The sequence below is a fragment of the Mastigoproctus giganteus genome, chromosome 1 (assembly GCF_048544385.1).
Source record: "Mastigoproctus giganteus isolate SK-2022 chromosome 1, ASM4854438v1, whole genome shotgun sequence".
Lineage (NCBI taxonomy): Eukaryota > Metazoa > Arthropoda > Arachnida > Uropygi > Thelyphonidae > Mastigoproctus > Mastigoproctus giganteus.
In genome coordinates, this window is record NC_143575.1 from 9,608,618 (window position 1) to 9,626,556 (window position 17,939).

General features: G+C 34.8%; 1 protein-coding gene across 1 annotated transcript in view; it reads left to right on the plus strand.

The window, feature by feature from the left end:
* LOC150090539 (ATP-binding cassette sub-family C member 3-like) overlaps positions 1-17,939 on the plus strand; it is an 87,704-nt gene that overhangs the window by 65,332 nt on the left and 4,433 nt on the right. Inside the window, exons 6-9 of the mRNA XM_090378387.1 lie at positions 2,308-2,499; positions 8,636-8,786; positions 9,415-9,669; positions 16,805-16,870. Of these exons, the coding sequence (XP_090234513.1) occupies positions 2,308-2,499; positions 8,636-8,786; positions 9,415-9,669; positions 16,805-16,870 (664 nt within the window). The remainder of the gene's footprint in view (positions 1-2,307; positions 2,500-8,635; positions 8,787-9,414; positions 9,670-16,804; positions 16,871-17,939) is intronic.

The window sequence follows — 17,939 nt, forward strand, 5'->3', positions numbered from 1 at the left end:
CATAATGTTCACAAACCTCGTACACATGATTCTCTGTCTAACATTTGATGTTCCATTCTAACGTTTTTTGTATATTAATGAATATCGTATATTTGTAAATACTGTGGTTTCGTATTTTGTAAATATTTTAAATATTTGTATAGTTTGTAAATATTTCAGTTAAATATTTTAGTCCTGCTCTTTCAGATGCAACAATATTCCTCATGTATTATGGAACCCGAAGGCGTTTTCCTAAGTGACCTATTATTAATATTTTACTTAATTTTTATTTGTGTTAAATTGATTTTTAATTGTGTTCATTTGATTTTTAATTATTTCTTACTTAATCTAAGATTTTCGATTTTTTAATTGTTTTCATTTTAATTTCTGGAGAGTATCATGCGGAAGTGTCCTACGTATCATATTGAGGTAAACTTCTCTTATTCTTTTACAAATAAGTGACCTATGTAAATGCAGCTAAATAATTACATAGTGATATTGAAGTCCAGGATAGTATACACTGGCAGGTAGTTCAATGAAAGCGAGAAAGACGGCAATAATTGACAGGTGAAGGCACCTCCTTTTTCTGATTGTTTTGTGTCGTCGAGGAGGGGGGCTTAACTTAAGTAGGGTGTTTATCTCTCTGTCCCGCTGTTTTAAAATGGGAAAACAAGTTTCCAATTTAAAAACAGTGGCAAATACTGGGAAAAACACCCTAGGAAGACAGTGGGCAGGAAAGCAGTGGCATCTGCCAATCACTGCTTTGTTCCCGTCTGTTTGTCGAAATATGGGCGTCACAACTTGTCAATCTCTGCTTTCCCACTGTTTTGCTTGCCGCCATGTTGGAGGATGTACACTGTTTTGGAAATTTACCATGATATTTATTCAACCTTGAGAATGCTGCACACTACAAATGCACAGGTAAATAATTACATAGGTCATTTCCTGATTAGATATCGACCAGTGTGTTTCGACAGGTGTGTCTTTTACGTATAAGCCCCCTAGTATGATATTGAAATTATTTCTTTGCACCCAGTTTCTTCTTTACTGCATCATAGTTAAGTTAGATTGGTCAGACAAGATTAGCATTAGCATTAGTAGAGGCATACGAAGCAAGCTTATGCAGCATCAGCCAAAAAAAAAAAAAAAAACCTCCCATTTCACCCCTCCATTTGTTCCAAATGCCTGTCCATCTCAGCCTTAAATTTATTTAGGCTATCAATTTCCACAACAAAAGATGGAAGTCTGTTCCACCAATCAACCACCCTCTGGCTAAAGGCAAATTTCCGCACATCTGTTCTACAACTGTCTTTCCTCAATTTGAATCTATGCTCCCTCAGGTTCTTAATCTGAGCAAGAGGAAGAATCCCATCATCATTCAGCTTGCTCAACCCATTCAAGGCCTTATATAACTCAATGAGATCACCTTGCAGGTGTTTACTCTCCAGGCGCTGCAATTTGCAGAACTTGTCTTTCTTGGTAAGAGCACCCCTTTGTTCCCCTTACCAATCTTATTACCCTTCTTTGTACTCATTCTAGCAACTCTACATCCTTCCTAAAATGAGGCCTCCTTAAGATTGCCCCTTAAATCCATGCTACGACTGCTGTATAACTGCATTTCTGTTAAGATGGTCCCGCATTACTTTAACTACTGATTCCATTATCTTTTTTGGAACAGAAGTCAAGCTTACGGCCTTTAATTACTCACTTCACTCTTTGATTCTCTTGTGACTTCGGGATACATCTCCAGTCCTTGAGGACTGGAGATGTATCCCTTAAATCTAATTATGTTCTTATAATTATGGCTAAATATTTGCTCACCTCTTTTGCTGTTCTATTAATATAATTGGATAGATCCCATCTATAGCAGGTGCCTTATTTACTTTAGCTTCAATGGTTTCTCTTCCACTTTATTCTCAGTTATAACAAAATCATTTAGCTTTGCATTAGAATTTGATACACTTTTGGCATTCCTATCCTTAAAAAATTCCTCCTGTGTGAATGTAGATGTAAAATATCTTTTCAGTTTGTCAGCAACCTGCAAGGATCATCAACAGTTATACCATTCATATCTAGTGAACCATTGTAATTTATACTTTTCCTTCTGGTGTTAATATATATAAAGAATAGAGAAACAATGTTGCGCCACTGGGATATGTTGACATATATGTTGACACCAGATATGTTGACATATATGTTGACACCAGAAGTGTTAACATATATCATTGAAGGATTAATTCAAACTAAAAAATTCCTTTTTCAATTTTGTAAGGAAGCAAATATCTGTATGCATTATTAATTTTATATTTCTATTATTCTTTTATTTAGGCTACCAATAGACCTGTCAGAAGATACACATGATGATCATGCCTACTTGGTAGACTCAAGCAGAAATGAAAAGAAACAGAATCTCCCATTGCTAAAAGGTGTAATCTATACAGGTGGAGTATTTTTGATCATTGCCTCATTCTTGGAACTTCTTTCTATTGGATTCACATATCTACCTCCACTTATTCTATAGTAAGTAATTAACAAGGGACAAAAAATGTGAAATACCATACAAACTGACTTTATAGTGTAAATTTTGCAGATGCATATAAGAATGCTTAATTAAGAATAACCATTGTACAGTCCAAAAAATTGCACAAATGTTCTAATTCCTTTTCTAAATATGCAGGTTCCTTTTTTGAGTATGTACTATGACTAAAACTGTGTCATTAGCTGTTGTTGTTGGTTTAGAGATTTATTAGGCGCATCGGCAACTATGGCCATAGTGCACCAGTGTCATTAGCAGAGGCATATGATGCAAGAAAGCAAGCATATGTAGCATCAACCAAAAAAAAACCCTTACAAATTCACCCATGCATTCATTCCAAATGCCTGTCTATCTCAGCCTTAAATTTATTTAGGCTATCAACTTCCACAACAAAAGATGGAAGTATGTTCCACCAATCAACTACCTCCTGGCTAAAGGCAAATTTCTGCACATCTATTCTACAACCATCTTTCCTCAACTTAAAACTGTACCCCCTCAGGTTCTTAATCTGAGCAAGAGGAAGAATCCCATCAGCATTCAGCTTGCTCAACCCATTCAAGGCCTTATACACCTCAATCAGATCACATCACAGGTGCCTACTCTCCAGGCTCTGCAATTTGCAGAACTTAAGCCTTTCTTGGTAAGAGCACCCTTTAGTACCCCTCACCAATCTTGTTGCCCTTCTTTGGACTCGTTCTAGCAATTCTACATCCTTCCTAAAATGAGGCCTCCAGACCTGTACACAGTACTCTAGGTGTGGCCTGACCATTACCTTGTACAATGGGATAATCACCTCCTTGTCCCTGTTAGCAAAATTCCTATATATCATTGACAAGACTCCATGACCTGCCCTTGCAGCCCATCTGCACTGTCAGCGAACTTCATATTTGACTGCACAATTACTCCCAGGTCTTTTTCACTTTCCATTCCCTAAGTGTAGTACCACACAGCTGGTATGTTTCTCTTTGGCTATTGCTACTCACATGCAGTACTTTGCATTTGTAAATGTTAAATTTCAGTTGCCATTTCTCAGCCCATTTGCCCAACTTATCTAGATCCAGTTGGAATAGTATACTGTCTTTACTGTCGGTAACAACCCTGCCAACCTTTGTATCATCTGCAAACTTGGACATTAAACCCAATATACCTTCATCAATATCATTGATAAATATACAAAACAACAATGGGCCCAGCACCGAACCCTGGGGAACTAAACTAATAACATTTGTCCACGAAGAGCAGTGTCCATTGATTACCACTCTCTGTCATCTCCTACTCAACCATCCCTTTATCCATTGTAGCAACTTACCCTTAATGCCATTCCTCTCCAGTTTGTTCAGCAGTCTTTCATGTGCAACAGTATCAAAAGCTTTCCTGAAATCCAAGTATATGATATCAAAATTATTTTTGGCATTCAGTTCCTTTGTGACCACATCATAGTATCCAATCAGATTAATCAGACAAGACCTCCCTTTAACAAACCCATGCTGGGTCTTAACTATTAATGCAGTCTTGTCTAGATGATCCTGCAATGATTCTTTAACCAGTGATTCCATTATTTTCCCTGGAACACAAGTTAAACTAACAGGTCTGTAGTTACTAGTGTCACATTTTGAACCCCCTTTGTGAATTGGTGATACATTTGCACACCTCCACTCCACAGGGAACTCCCGAAGTCCAAGGAAGCTCTCATAATTATAGCTTAGGGTTTGCTTACTTCTTTTGCTGCCTCCTTTAATATAACTGGATAGATCCCATCCACCCCAGGTGCCTTTTTTGTGTTCAACTTCAACAATTTCTCCTCCACTTTGCTCTCAGTTATTACAAAATCACTTAGCTCCCTGTTAGAGTTTGATAAACTTCTTGCACTCCCCTCATTGAATAACTCCTCATGTGTGAATGTAGATGCAAAATACTTATTCGGTTTATCAGCTACCTTAGCATGATCATCAATAGTCAACCCATCTATGTTAAGTGGTCCAATCTGATTCATCCCTTTTCTTCTAGAGTTTACATAAGTAAAGAACTCTTTGCTGTTTTTCTTTGCATCCTTTGCCAAGGATTTCTCATAATCTGTCTTCGCCTGCATAACTTCCTTTGTGACTTGATATCTGCCTTATATATCTTTTATATCTGCCTTAAGCTTCTGTGTCACCTGATACTTTACATGCATCCCATACATTTTTCTTCTCTGCCACAAGCCTCATTAGTTCATCTGACATCCATTTAGGCCTAAACCTTGAACAGTATTTCTTAGTTGGAATGAAAAGACTCAGTAGCCTCCAAAATTAAGTCCCTGAAGGCTTCCCATTTACGATTCAATATTGGTAACATCATCACTTGATCCCACTGTACAGAATTTAAAAACTGTCTGTGACCCATCTAATCACCTTTACGAAAGCAAAAGCCCTTCCCTTTAGCCTTGATGGTAGTTACATATTTAAGTAATTCCCACATCAGTACATTGTAATCACTGTCACCCAGTGAACCTTTATATGAAAATTCTTAATGCATGAATAATCACTGCTGATAATCAGATCAAGAGTATTACTCCCTCTGGTTGCCTCTCGAACATGTTGCTGTAGAAAACAGTCATTCAATAAATCCACAAAAGTCTTGCTAGTGTGCGAGTGACCAACCCACAAGTTCCAGTCAATATCTGGAAAGGTAAAATCCCCCATTATAAGACATTCTGATTTACTGGCCCACTCTATTTGAGGAGCAGTTTGAAAGTGTCATCCTTGGAAAGAGTGTAGTAATTATGGAGATTTAAATGCACAGGTAGGAAGAGAAAGAATAGGGTTGGAGAGTATTAAAGGCATATGAATGCATTCTGTCCAATATAAAGGTTATAGTGAAACAGTTCATACTCATTGCATTTGAGTCAAAGTTCTTGAGGTGATGTTTGATGATGACCCTCCTGTGTGTGTGCACTGTAAAACCATTTTAATCCTAAAACACATTTTTACTTAATGTTTAGATTTTATTGATGAATGTGATTTATGTGTTAGCACTTTTGGTCATCTCACTGAGCTTTATACACTCAATCAGATTTTATGTAACCATGACAACATCTCTGCTGTTTTTCAATTTTTAAAATGTATAAACTTGTACAAATATGTTTCTAGTACCTGAAGTTAAGAAGAGAGAAGGATTTACATTATATTAGAAAGGTGCAGAAGACAAATCCAGGAATGGAGTAGTTATAATTGGAAACAAAGAGATAAATGCAAGAATTAAAGAAGTGGAAGGAATTAGCAAACGAATAATGAGATTTACCTTTGAATGTGAAGGGACATATTTGACCCTAGTGCAAGTTTATGCTCCCCAACAAGGAGCAGAAGACAGCAAGAAGATCTGATTTGAGGAGCAGTTGGAAAGTTTCATCCTAGGAAAGAGTGTAGTAATTATGGCGATTTAAATGCACAGGTAGGAAGAGAAAGAATAGGGTTGGAGAATGTTATTGGAACTTATGGATATGGACAAAAAAATGAAGAAGGCTAAAGGCTGGTGGATCTGTGCTTGCCGAATGGATTAAAAATAAGTAATAATTGGTTTGACAAAAAGCTAAGCCATAAGATAATGAGATACAGCTGGGATGGAGGATATGAAACAGTAAAAGATTATTTTATCATTGATAGAATATGGAGTAGGAAGATGATAGATGTAAAGGTTATACCCTCAGTAAGTATAGACAGTGACCGCAGACTGTTGGTGGCCAAATTTAGAATAACAGTTGAAAATAAAAATAAAAAAGAGTAGAACTGGAGAAAAGATAATGATCTGGAAATTGCAGAATCAAGAGATGAGAGGAATTTGAAGAGAAGAGAAGATCAAAAATTTAAGAAGGTATGGTACAAACTTCTGTACAGTTGTGTGGGAGAACTGGAGGAATTAGAAAATAGAGAGAGACACACTGATGAATAACAGAATTAAAAGGTCAGTGAAACTGAAGAATGATATTTTCAGGAAATTTATGAAAACAAAATTGGAAGAGGACAGAAAGGCATATAATGAGAAGAAAAAAGAGGCAAAGAGAATTGTAAGAGAGGAAAAGGACAAAAGTTGGATGGAGTTTACACAAAAATTAGAGGAGGATATTAATGGAAATATAAAGATGATATATGAGATGTAGAGGAATGAGAAAAGGAACAATGAAGAACCAGGGTTCCTAGTTGATGCGGGTGGAAAATTAGTCAGAGATGAGAAGGAAATCGGGAAACAGTGGCAGGACTATTTTACAACGCTGTTTAATGCTAATACCAATGGAAAGGAAGATGGTGTAAGAAGACAAGAATTCGCAGTGGAAAAAGAGAGACTAAAAGTTGGTCTTGGTGAAGTGAAAGAAGCAATGAAAAAGATGAAGAATGGAAATTCACTGGGAGTTGATGAGTTACCAGTTGAAGTTATTAGGGCTGCTTGCAATATTGGATTAAAATGGCTGTATGATATTATCAGCCTAGTTTGGAAAAAGAAAAGAATACCAGATGATTGGACAAAGGAAATCATCATACCAATTTTTAAGAAAGGGTTCAGAAGAGAATGTAACAATTATAGAAGGATCACTTTATTATGCTAAAAAATTTTTAGCATAATAAAGTCACCATGCTAAAATTTTTGAATGAATACTCGACATAAAATTAAGGAAAAAGAGAAGAGAGAATGAGGGAAGAATAATATGGATTTAGAAGAGGCAGGTCAATGATTGACCTGATATTCGCTTTAAGAGAATTGCTAGAAAAATATTGGGAGTTTGATGAGAGCCTCTTTCTGGTATTTTTAGACCGTGAAAAGGCATATGATAGTGTGTAAAGAGAAAAAGTGTGGGAAAGTCTGGAGAAAATGGTAATAGGCATGGAGGAGGTTGTGATGACTAAAAATATGTATGTATTCAAAGTGTGAAAGTTGTGGGAGGATAAAATTTGGGGACACAGATTGCTTTCCATTATCCAATGGACATCGACAGGGTAGTGTATTGTCACCACTACTTTTTATTATTGTCATGGAAAATATCCTTTTAGTGGTTGATGATAAAAAAGGTGGAATAGCTGTTTGCAGATGATGTTGTCCTCTGACCAAACAAGGAGGAAGAACTTCGAGAGAAACTAACACATTGGGAAAGTGTAGTCAGTGAGTATGAGTGATAAGTAGCAAAAAAATCAAACCGATGGTGATGAATAGAGGGGGAGAAGTGAGTGTAAAAGGGATAAAATTAGGAAATTAATTGTTGGAAGTGGTTGACAAATTTAAATACCTAGGGAGTATATTAACAGAGGATAATTTTGGACCCTATAGTACTTAATACCATGCATGGGTTGAAGGTTGGGAAGACAGAAGATACTTGTTATGTTACACTTGAAATGTAAAAGGAATTCTATGGCACGAAGAATCATGATATACAGTATACTGTTTGTGAAAACATTTTGAAAAGGATAACATTATCTGTCAAGCATGGTGGTGGCATTCTGATAGTTTGACTTGCTTTTCACAGCAGAGTTTTAGACCAATGGTTTTTGTAGGTGGTACTTAGTATAAGCAGTGCTATGACTTCTTTAATCACATCATTCTTCCAACACTGTTGTAAATTTTTGGTGCATGACCTTACATTTTTAATAGGACAATGTACCTATCTCCGTTCTGCTTAGTGTATTAGCTCGGCTAAGGGCATCATGTTGGCTTCCATCAATAAACTCTCATGGATTCTGCTGGTTATAGCCCATATCTGAATTCTGTAGAACTGCTGTGATTTGATTTGATTTGATTTGATTTGAATTTTATTGGCGCATTAGCATCTAAGGCTATAATGCGCCAAGACCAAACTGCTGTGAGATAAATTGGAAAGATATATGAGACTTTATTGATGGAAGCCAACATGACGCCCCCAGTTAAAAACTTATTTGATGGAGAAATGAACAAATTAAATGTTGCAAAAGCATCATGCATCTTAAATTAAAAACTACTTTAATACAAATCAAAACAAGTCGGTTTGTTTCTTGTTGTAGTATGATATACCTTTTATAATATAAAATAGATCATATTGTGCCTGCTTTTTTTTTAGCATGTGATCATCATTAGCACCATTCTTTCTATTTGCAGCTATTTTCTTGATTTTCTGAATAGTAACAAGCCCAGTTGGCTTCTTTTTCTACTTGCAGTGGCACTGTTTGTCACTGAATGTTTGTTGGGGTTCATCAACACACAGAAACTTCATCATCTTGTAGCCTCTGCCATACGAATCAAGTCTGCTCTCACTTCAGCAGTTTACCGAAAAGTAAGAATTTTAGTTTCATTTTATATTCTGCAATTTAATAACATTCTGTTTACTTATATTTATTGCTGTATATTGAAATTATGTAACTGTGTGACAGATTGCAGGCAAATCCACCAAAAAACTGATAATAATAATTATCCTTTATTGAAAATGTTATGGTGCATACATTTAAAATGTTAAAATATAATTTTTTCAATCCCAAATTACATTACACAGCATTACATTACACAAGAGTAATTTGCAATATGCACACGGCTCTCATAGCCTAATGCAATTATAATATAAAGGTTCCTATGTAATTAGGATTAATAGTTCATAAAGTGCTAACAAAAATCAAGCCTCCCAGCAAAAAATCTTCTAAAGTACATAGTTAATATAAATTGTGTTCTGTAATTTGAAAAAAAAGAAAGGTGGAACTATGAGTAATAAGGATTTATTCTTTTAAAAAGTCTATAAAAAGAACAACTTTTAAAAAGTCTATAAAAAGAACAATGTATTGATGTTATCCAATGTTTCTTCCTATTCATTGAATAAATTTAGTTATCTGTAAGCTAATTTTGATATCAATCACTGACTCTATTATAAAATATTTAATTTTGTCTTTTGAGAATATTCATTTTCTTTACAGATGTTTCATATGAGTAGCTCTACCAAAAGAAATAATTCTGCAGGTCAAATAATAAACTATATAGCTACTGATGCAGAACTGATATTCACAGCTGCTTTGTTATCTACTCAGTTGTGGGCTGTTCCTGTACGTATTATTATTGGAATTTTCTTTCTCTGGAATATCCTTGGTTTACCTGGTTTGATGGGCATGGCAGTCATATTAATAATGTTTCCATTTATATTATTTGTGGCAAAGCACCTCAGTAAGCTTCAGGTAAGGCAAGATTAACTCATCATTGCTTAAATAATGAAAATTGAATAATTATCTCTTTCTGTGCATAATTCTCTTAGATTTTATAATACATATAGTTCGATAAGCCAAGTTCATTTCAGACATTGAGAGAAATCATCATTTATTGTGCCTTTTTGGAACAAGATACCATATTTGTCAGTTTATAAGATGCTACAGCATGGAAGATGCACCCTAATTTTGGAACAATAAATTTAAGGAAAAAACTTTTGAAAAAAATTTATTATCAGTACAATGGAAATTTAAAATTCAATAAAATTAAAACCCAAAAGTCAGTAAAGAAAAGTATAGGATTATTATAGTGAAGAGGATGATGATAATGATGATTATGATTATGATGATGTTGAGGATAATGATGATCAAGTCAGTAATGAATCTGAAGTTGGATAATACTAAAATAATAAGAGTAATAATCTTATACTTTTCTTTACTGACTTTTGGGTTTTAATTTTATTGAATTTTAAATTTCCATTGTAATTTAAAATTCAATAAAATTAAAACCCAAAAGTCAGTAAAGAAAATTATAGGATTATTACTCTTATTATTTTAGTATTATTCAACTTCAGATTCATTACTGACTTGATCGTCATTATCCTCAACATCATCATAATCATCATTATCATCATCCTCTTCACTAGTATCAGTGTCACTCTCATACAATAAATGATCTTCAGTGCCATCCATTGCATTATTTATACCACAATTTTTAAAAGACTTGACCACAGTTTCAGCCTTAATATCATGCCATGACTTCAGCACCCATTCACACACTTGTCACGAATCATCTTCTCAATAGGTGGTGGTCCCAAATTTTGTTCTGCTGCTCTGTTCCCGTGTTTTTTGGCATATTGTACTACTTTTAGCTTAAATTCAATAGTATAATTTTGCCTTCTAGATGTGCCTGCCATTGATTAGGGTTTTTTGCATAATTAGAATTCACTTGTTACTCCAACAACAGCCTGGTAATTACTGAAAAGTGTACTAACATATAGTAGCTAACTATCCATTAACTCTCAGTTTGCACATTTTCTGTACTGCCACTTTCTGCTTCTAAGTCGCAGGGCGATTTTTTAAGGTATTTATAAGGAAAAAAGTGCATCTTATAAGCTGACAAATATGGTAAGTATATTTCCTTATCTAAATTTTAAAGTTTTCACATTCTGCACATTTGTGAAATACATAAGAGATATAATATCTTTGATATTCTTTTTGTATTGAGTATTATATATTTTCTATTATGTGAGAGCACATCTGCCTTAGTGTGAAATAGTTAACATGGTGTATTATAGACCTGTCTTTGATTTTTAAAAAAATTTTGATAATATTGCATTTTTTTTTTTTTTCCATATTCATTTACAGCAAACAGAATCTTTTGTTTGCTGTCACTGGAAGAGGGTATATTTAAATTCATTTTATTTTAGGCTTGTTGTCTGGGACTTGATTATCTTTAATTTGTTAGTGTCTGTGTCAAATTCTATAATTTGAGCATTGGCGTGGGGTGAACAATTTCATTACCTCATCTTAAAATGCTTATCTCAAAGGCAGTTTTGAATATTTTGTATTGAAATTTTTTCTGGTTAATTAAATGCTTTCCTCTGTAACATTAAAATATTATTATATGTCAGTATTTTTTTTTTTTTATTTCATTATCTAAGTGGTCAAAATATTGATTTTTTTTTTTACGTACCACCCTTCAGTAGCACATATACTGCCATTATGTGAATATTTCTGAGTGATCTTTTTTTTTCTGGTTGTAAATGTAATAGTAAACATTAACATTTAATTTTCTGGTTGTAATAGTAACTTAAAAGTAAATTGTTATGTTCATAGTTATAGAAGTTAAGTACTTATAAAAACTTTTAAAAGAACTGTTTTTTGACATTTTCTCACTGTTTTTTTATCAATTTCCCGGAACAGTAGCTTTCAAAGGAAATGAGCAGCACACTGACAACTTGTTCTAAAAAAAAAATCAAAAAGTAAAACTGTACCTTTGCTAGTCACAAAATTGTTTCACTGCCACAAGAAGTAAGAAACTCCTCTGGTTTTATGATATTTTCACCTTTGCAAGTAGTCTCACATTTCTGGAACCCAATTGATCATTTGTTTCTCCTCTCAGTTGTCTGAGAGGATTGGCCAACTCTATGTGTGGATGAGGCAGCTGAGGGCCTGTTGTTTCCCCCAGTGTGTTAACTGTTGGAGGGACAAATTGCCTTATAAGTTGCCATAAGGCAACTGCCAGGAGCTTCATAAAGATGGTGCTATTTCTCTGGCTCCGGACAAAATATTTAATAGGTGTCCCTCCATTTAATTATAGAATTCCTCTAGCTGTTATGCCCTTCACTGTGTTGAACCTGGGGAAACCTTTTTCCAGTGCTGCTTGTACGAAATGTAAAAGTCTACCTTCCTAATTACAATAACCACTTCGCATTTTGCTTCATGCAGTGCAAAAAACATTAACACTGCTTTGATAAAGAAAACATAAACATTTTGACAGTTTTACAGCTTGTTGTGTTGGCTATAACTCATCTACAAAGCATATGTGCTCATTGCACCCAACTTACTGAAGAAAACCTGATTTGTGTTGCTGTCAGACAACTTAAAGAGAAGGTTTGTAGCATGAGGCTTATTATTGAGAGCAACCAACCCACAAAATTTGACATTCAAACAAGACAAAAAATTTGTTATAACTTTGGTTGAGCATATGAAACACTGATTCAGTGATCAAGCTGTTTCATTTATCAATTTCTGTGCTTCCTTTCAAACTCTTAAAAAGTATTCAATTTTTTATATAATGAGGAGAAAGAAGATTGCTTTCATGATAATGATGTTATGTGGGCTGACTTGAATTCCTTCAAATATGTTGTGAACCAGTAAACTGACCGCAAAGTATTCTAAATGTCTTTTGGAGGATCAAATAGGTTCCAACAATGTATTGAATGTTGCATATTGAATGCTTTATGTGGTACATGTTTCACCTGTTGGAAATGAGTGCTTGTCCAATAACTTGAGCAGAATATTAAATAAGTTAAGAAATTGGCTGAGAGGCAAATCCTTCACTGCTCTATGATGTATTAATTTCTTATAAAATAAGATGTATTAATTTCTTATAACAATGACTTAATCAAAAATAAATTATAAGTAATTATACTTTAAACAATGACAATTAAACTTAATAGTAATCTTGATTTTTACTTGTGCAAAAGTTGATTTAATAAACTAGTTTATATTAATTTCTTTTTCCTTTATGTCAAGTTAGGACTTTATGTATACTTATGCCTTCTCACATTAAATTTCTTCCTCCCTCAGAATGGAAAATGTGAATTCAACACTGGCTGTTAATAGTGGGAATATAAAATAAAAATGAAGACCGCTCATGAATACTTAAGAGGATTATTTAATTACAAAAATTACTTTTTAGTATTCTGATGCTGTAACTTTCACACACATCAATCGCCATCTAGACCTTGACCCTGTCTTTAACACTATCTGTTGAAAATAATATCCATTCTGTTCTGAAGATTTTCATTTTGACAAGCTGACATTGTTGAAACTTTACTTGAAAATTGTTGCTGAGTTCTTTGATTGCCTTACAAGCATTAACTGTTTCATGAATCGATGTGCTTCTTTGTATTGTTGTGCAATACCGCAATATCTCACTTAGCACGGCTTCAAACAGCACAGGTTTCACTATAACACAGTTTTCAATTAAGTTAAGTCAAAAATTTACTGTACATATTAAAACTCATTCAATAGCCTAGACATGTACAGTATTCTACATATATGCTGCATTATTGTAGTCTAGGAACACGTACATACACTGTGCTTCCACTTTATTAGGTACACCCACCTGGTAGCATGTTGAGCCTCCTTTAGCCCTCAAAACAGCCTGAATTCATCTAGGTATGGATTGAACAAGATGCTGAAAATGTTGTGCAGGAATGGAGTACCATGCAGACATGAGTGTGTCACGCAGTTTCCTGAGATTCGACGGAGGTGTAGACCTGCAGCAAACAGCCCTTTCCAGCTCATCCCAAAGATGTTCAATAGGACTGAGATCCATGGACTGAGCGGGCCACTGCAGCAAAGAAAAGTCATTGTCATGTTCCTGGAACCATTCCATAGTGATTCGGGCTTTGTGCACCAGCACATTATCCTGCTGGAGGTAACCATCTGACTGAGGATAAACTGTCAACATGAATGGATGCACTTGGTCAGCAACGATGTTTAGGTACAATGTGGCATTCAGATGTGAATCTATAGGTATCAATGGACCCAATGTGTGCCAAGAAAACGTTCTCCACACCATAACACTGCCTCCACCACCTTGCATAGTAGTCGTCAGACATGACAGATCCGTGGATTCATGTTGTTTTCGCCAAATTCTGAGCCTTCCATCAACATAACCCCAGGGGCTCACATCTGGTGAGTATGGGCTTGGCACACCCAGGGTCCTGTGCTGGATATCATCATTCTTCTCTTTCTTGGTGATTCCCTTCTGCTTTTGACTCTCTCTCTCTCTCTCTCTCTCAGGGTAATTCAGAAATTTTTATTTTTTTGGCTGGTGCAGAATAAGCCTCAGGCTTTCTTGCACCATATAGCTAATAATAATAATGATGATGCACCAGGAACTTCAACTTGTCAGACCAAGCAAATGTTTTCCAATCCTCGATAGTCCATTGCTGGTGTTGCTGTGCCCACAGGAGGCATGCTCTCTTGTTCTTCATTGATAACAAAGGTATGCGATGTGGCTGTCGGCTGTTGTAGCCCATTTGCAACAAAGTGCAAATAGTGGTCTGTTGCGATATTTTGTTCTGTGCACCAAGGTTGTATTCTGACGCGATATGCGACATTGTAGCCCATCTGTTTACTTGCACAATTCTAGCCATCCTCCTCTGACCTCTCTCATCAACAAGCGATTTTCTTCCACAGGTGTGCCATTGAGAGGATGTTTTCTGTTCATTGCACTATTCTCGATACACCCTTGAAACTGTGGTGAGTGAAAAGTTCAGGAGAACTGCTGTTTCAGAGATGCTTTTTTCAGCACGTCTTGCACCTACTACCATGCCACGTTTGAAGTCCATTAGATCACTCCTTTTTCCCCATTCTTGCTATGGTTTGTACGCTTAGCTGATACTAGAAAGGTTGTTCTGCTGCTTTTATATCCACAACTGTGGTCATGTGACTTGCAACATTGTGGGACAAACCGTTTGTGTGCACAGCAGGGGTGTACTAATAAAGTGGCAGCACAGTGTATATGCTGCAGTGCCAACTCTATTTTCTCACATGCACATGTGCCAACAGCTTCCCTCAAGCAGTCACGGGCAAGGTGCAGCAGTGTTCAGTATTCTTAATTCCATCCTGACAAGATGACATGATAGCTTTTCATTTCACAATTTATTTTTTACCCCTTTAAATAGATCGAAAATATATTTGCATCTTGGCTAGAAATTGCTGCCAACAACATGCATTCTGTTTGGCAGCATGTTTTGCCCCATTTGGCAAATTATTTCACTGGTTTTGAATTACAAATTCAGACAATTGCCAAAGACATTGTGAAGGTCAGAAGAGAGTTGGGATTTTAAACTTTTTGACACTGCCAATGTGCATGACTGCATTGACTCACATGCAAATGACTTAGATGATGCAACTCTCCTTGAAATTGATGAGCAAACTGCATATGAAGAAGAGGAAAACAATTCTGAAGTGGATAACACTGAAGTGGCACCAAAAAAATTTTCAACAGAAACAGAAGAATTGGAGAAAGTGTTTCATGGGAGGGGGTTAACATGGCCTGCAAGGTGATTATGAATGGAGATCCAGATGTTGAACTTAGCATTAAGATATAGCATAGATGGGTTTTGATGCTGCAAAACATGTACGCTGAGAAAAAGAAGAGACAGCTTCACTTGACTTTATTATTGAAATACCTAAATAAACAATAAAGCTTTTTTTCTCATCTCTAATGATGTTACCTTTCATTAATAAAATTTTTGCAATATTTTTAATTTTTTTTTACGTACCACCCTTCAGTAGCACATATACTGCCATTATGTGAATATTTCTGAGTGATCTTTTTTTTTTTTGGTTGTAAATGTAATAGTAAACATTAACATTTAATTTTCTGGTTGTAATAGTAACTTATTAACTTAAAAGTAAATTGTTATGTTCATAGTTATAGAAGTTAAGTACTTATAAAAACTTTTAAAAGAACTGTTTTTTGACATTTTCTCACTTTTTTTATCAATTTCCCGGAACAGTAGCTTTCAAAAGAAATGAGCAGCACACTGACAACTTGTTCTAAAAAAAATTGATTTAATTGATTATCAACCGCAAATTGTTTATAGATTTATTATAATTTGTTTATAGACTTTCTCTGGTATGCATTCAATTAAAAACCATTATAATCATACCTCAATCAGCACAGTTTCACATAACACGGAACAGTTTCGGTACCAATTATCAGTGCTATGCGAGGTTTTGCTGTATGTCAATTAATTTACTGTAATCCAGAATTAAAATGCAAACAGAAACTAAACACAAATTGGAACAGAACAAAATGGACTAATGTAGCAATAGAGTTAACAGGACTTTGATGTATCCTTCAGCTTCTGCTACTTAAAAGGGTATAAGAAGGTAGAAGCACCATTACCCCACCCCTCAACAAAGAAAATGTCCATTAAAATAACACATGGTTGCTACACTACATACTGTATAATGTCAGATTAGCCTGCAGTTTCAGCCTCTAATAGTTAATAATTCATGTAATAGTACTAATACATGAATTATTCAGAGTCCATTGATATTCATATTTTAATAATAGGTGAAATGGTCATAGTTATGTGCACTTATGAAATCATAATTATAAAATTATGAAAAAAATTTTTAAAATTATTTATGTATTAGTATATTCAATGTTAAAAATTTTCTTCTGATGGATATTAAAGCATGGTGGTATGAAAGCAGCATATGGCAATTTATTGGATATTTATATTTGTATTTCATATTTATATTTCTATTATTGGTAGCAACTTTTATAATTGTTATTGATATATTTATATGAAAAACTTCATATAAGCAATTTTCTTGTATTTTTTTTAAGAAACAAAGGATATTTGAGAAAGACAGTAGATTAAGGATCATCAGTGAGATTTTGAATGGAATTAAGGTAAGATTTAGTTCTCATATTTAATTATGATTTATTTATAAGTGCTAAATTTTACAAGGAATAACAATTCCACAAATTTAAATTAATTATATATTTTTTAATTTGTAGTGATACTCATAGCTTTCATCAATTTATTCTCAGTCATCTTGGAGTTTTGCTACTTAAACCGTTTGTTTGTTTGTTTGTTCTTTGGTTTTTAGGAGCATTAGCAACTAAGGCCATATTGCTCCGGGGATATGCGGTGGTCATTCCCTGACCTTTCCGCATCCTCTGTATTTGGTGGTCATGGGCTTGAACTCCGGTCTAATCAAGAAGCATGTGCTTCGCACTGCTGCTCCCACCCACCTGGCTAAGGAGGTGCCTAAACCATTTGTCTTCCTCTGTCTGTTTGTGCATTTTACCTCTCAACTACACTCTCTTATATAGCTGTGTGTTGTTTCTTATCATAGCTTATTTAGGCTTTCCTTGCCTTTTTCCATCCCTCTTTCATTTTTATATTTTTTTCCCCTTTGTTTCTGGTCTGATCTTTTTATAACTTTTTTTGTTTCTTTTTTTTTTTTTAATTCCATATTGCTAGCTGTGCAGTATTGCAGGTTTAATCTAAGGTTCCGTCATTAATTCTGTTCAGTGGTGTATTTTCCACCCTTATATTTCTGGTTAGCTATCAATGACAACAAAAAAAATTAACAAGGACAACAAAAAATCAACTTTGTTCTATAGCAGGGCTCTTTGATCATATTACTTTCTTTGAAAAATGCTAAAGCATTTTTTGTAGAATTCATTTAAAATTTTCTGTCATTAAAATTGGATATAGGACAGTGACATGATTAGGCTTTCAGATCCCTAAGGCATAAAGCCAATGCTTTTCTTGAATTTCTTGTGGGCTTTCACAAGAAATTCAAGAAAAACATTGAGAAATAATTTTATGTATACCAATTTTATTAAAAAAGTATTAATAACTAATACGAAGGGGCCTCTGGGTGCCAAGAGCATCTTGAGGCCAAGCAATTTTTTTCTGCAGTTTCTGCTGCAAGTGTACTAGATAATAGTTTTCCTTTTCTGAGTTTAG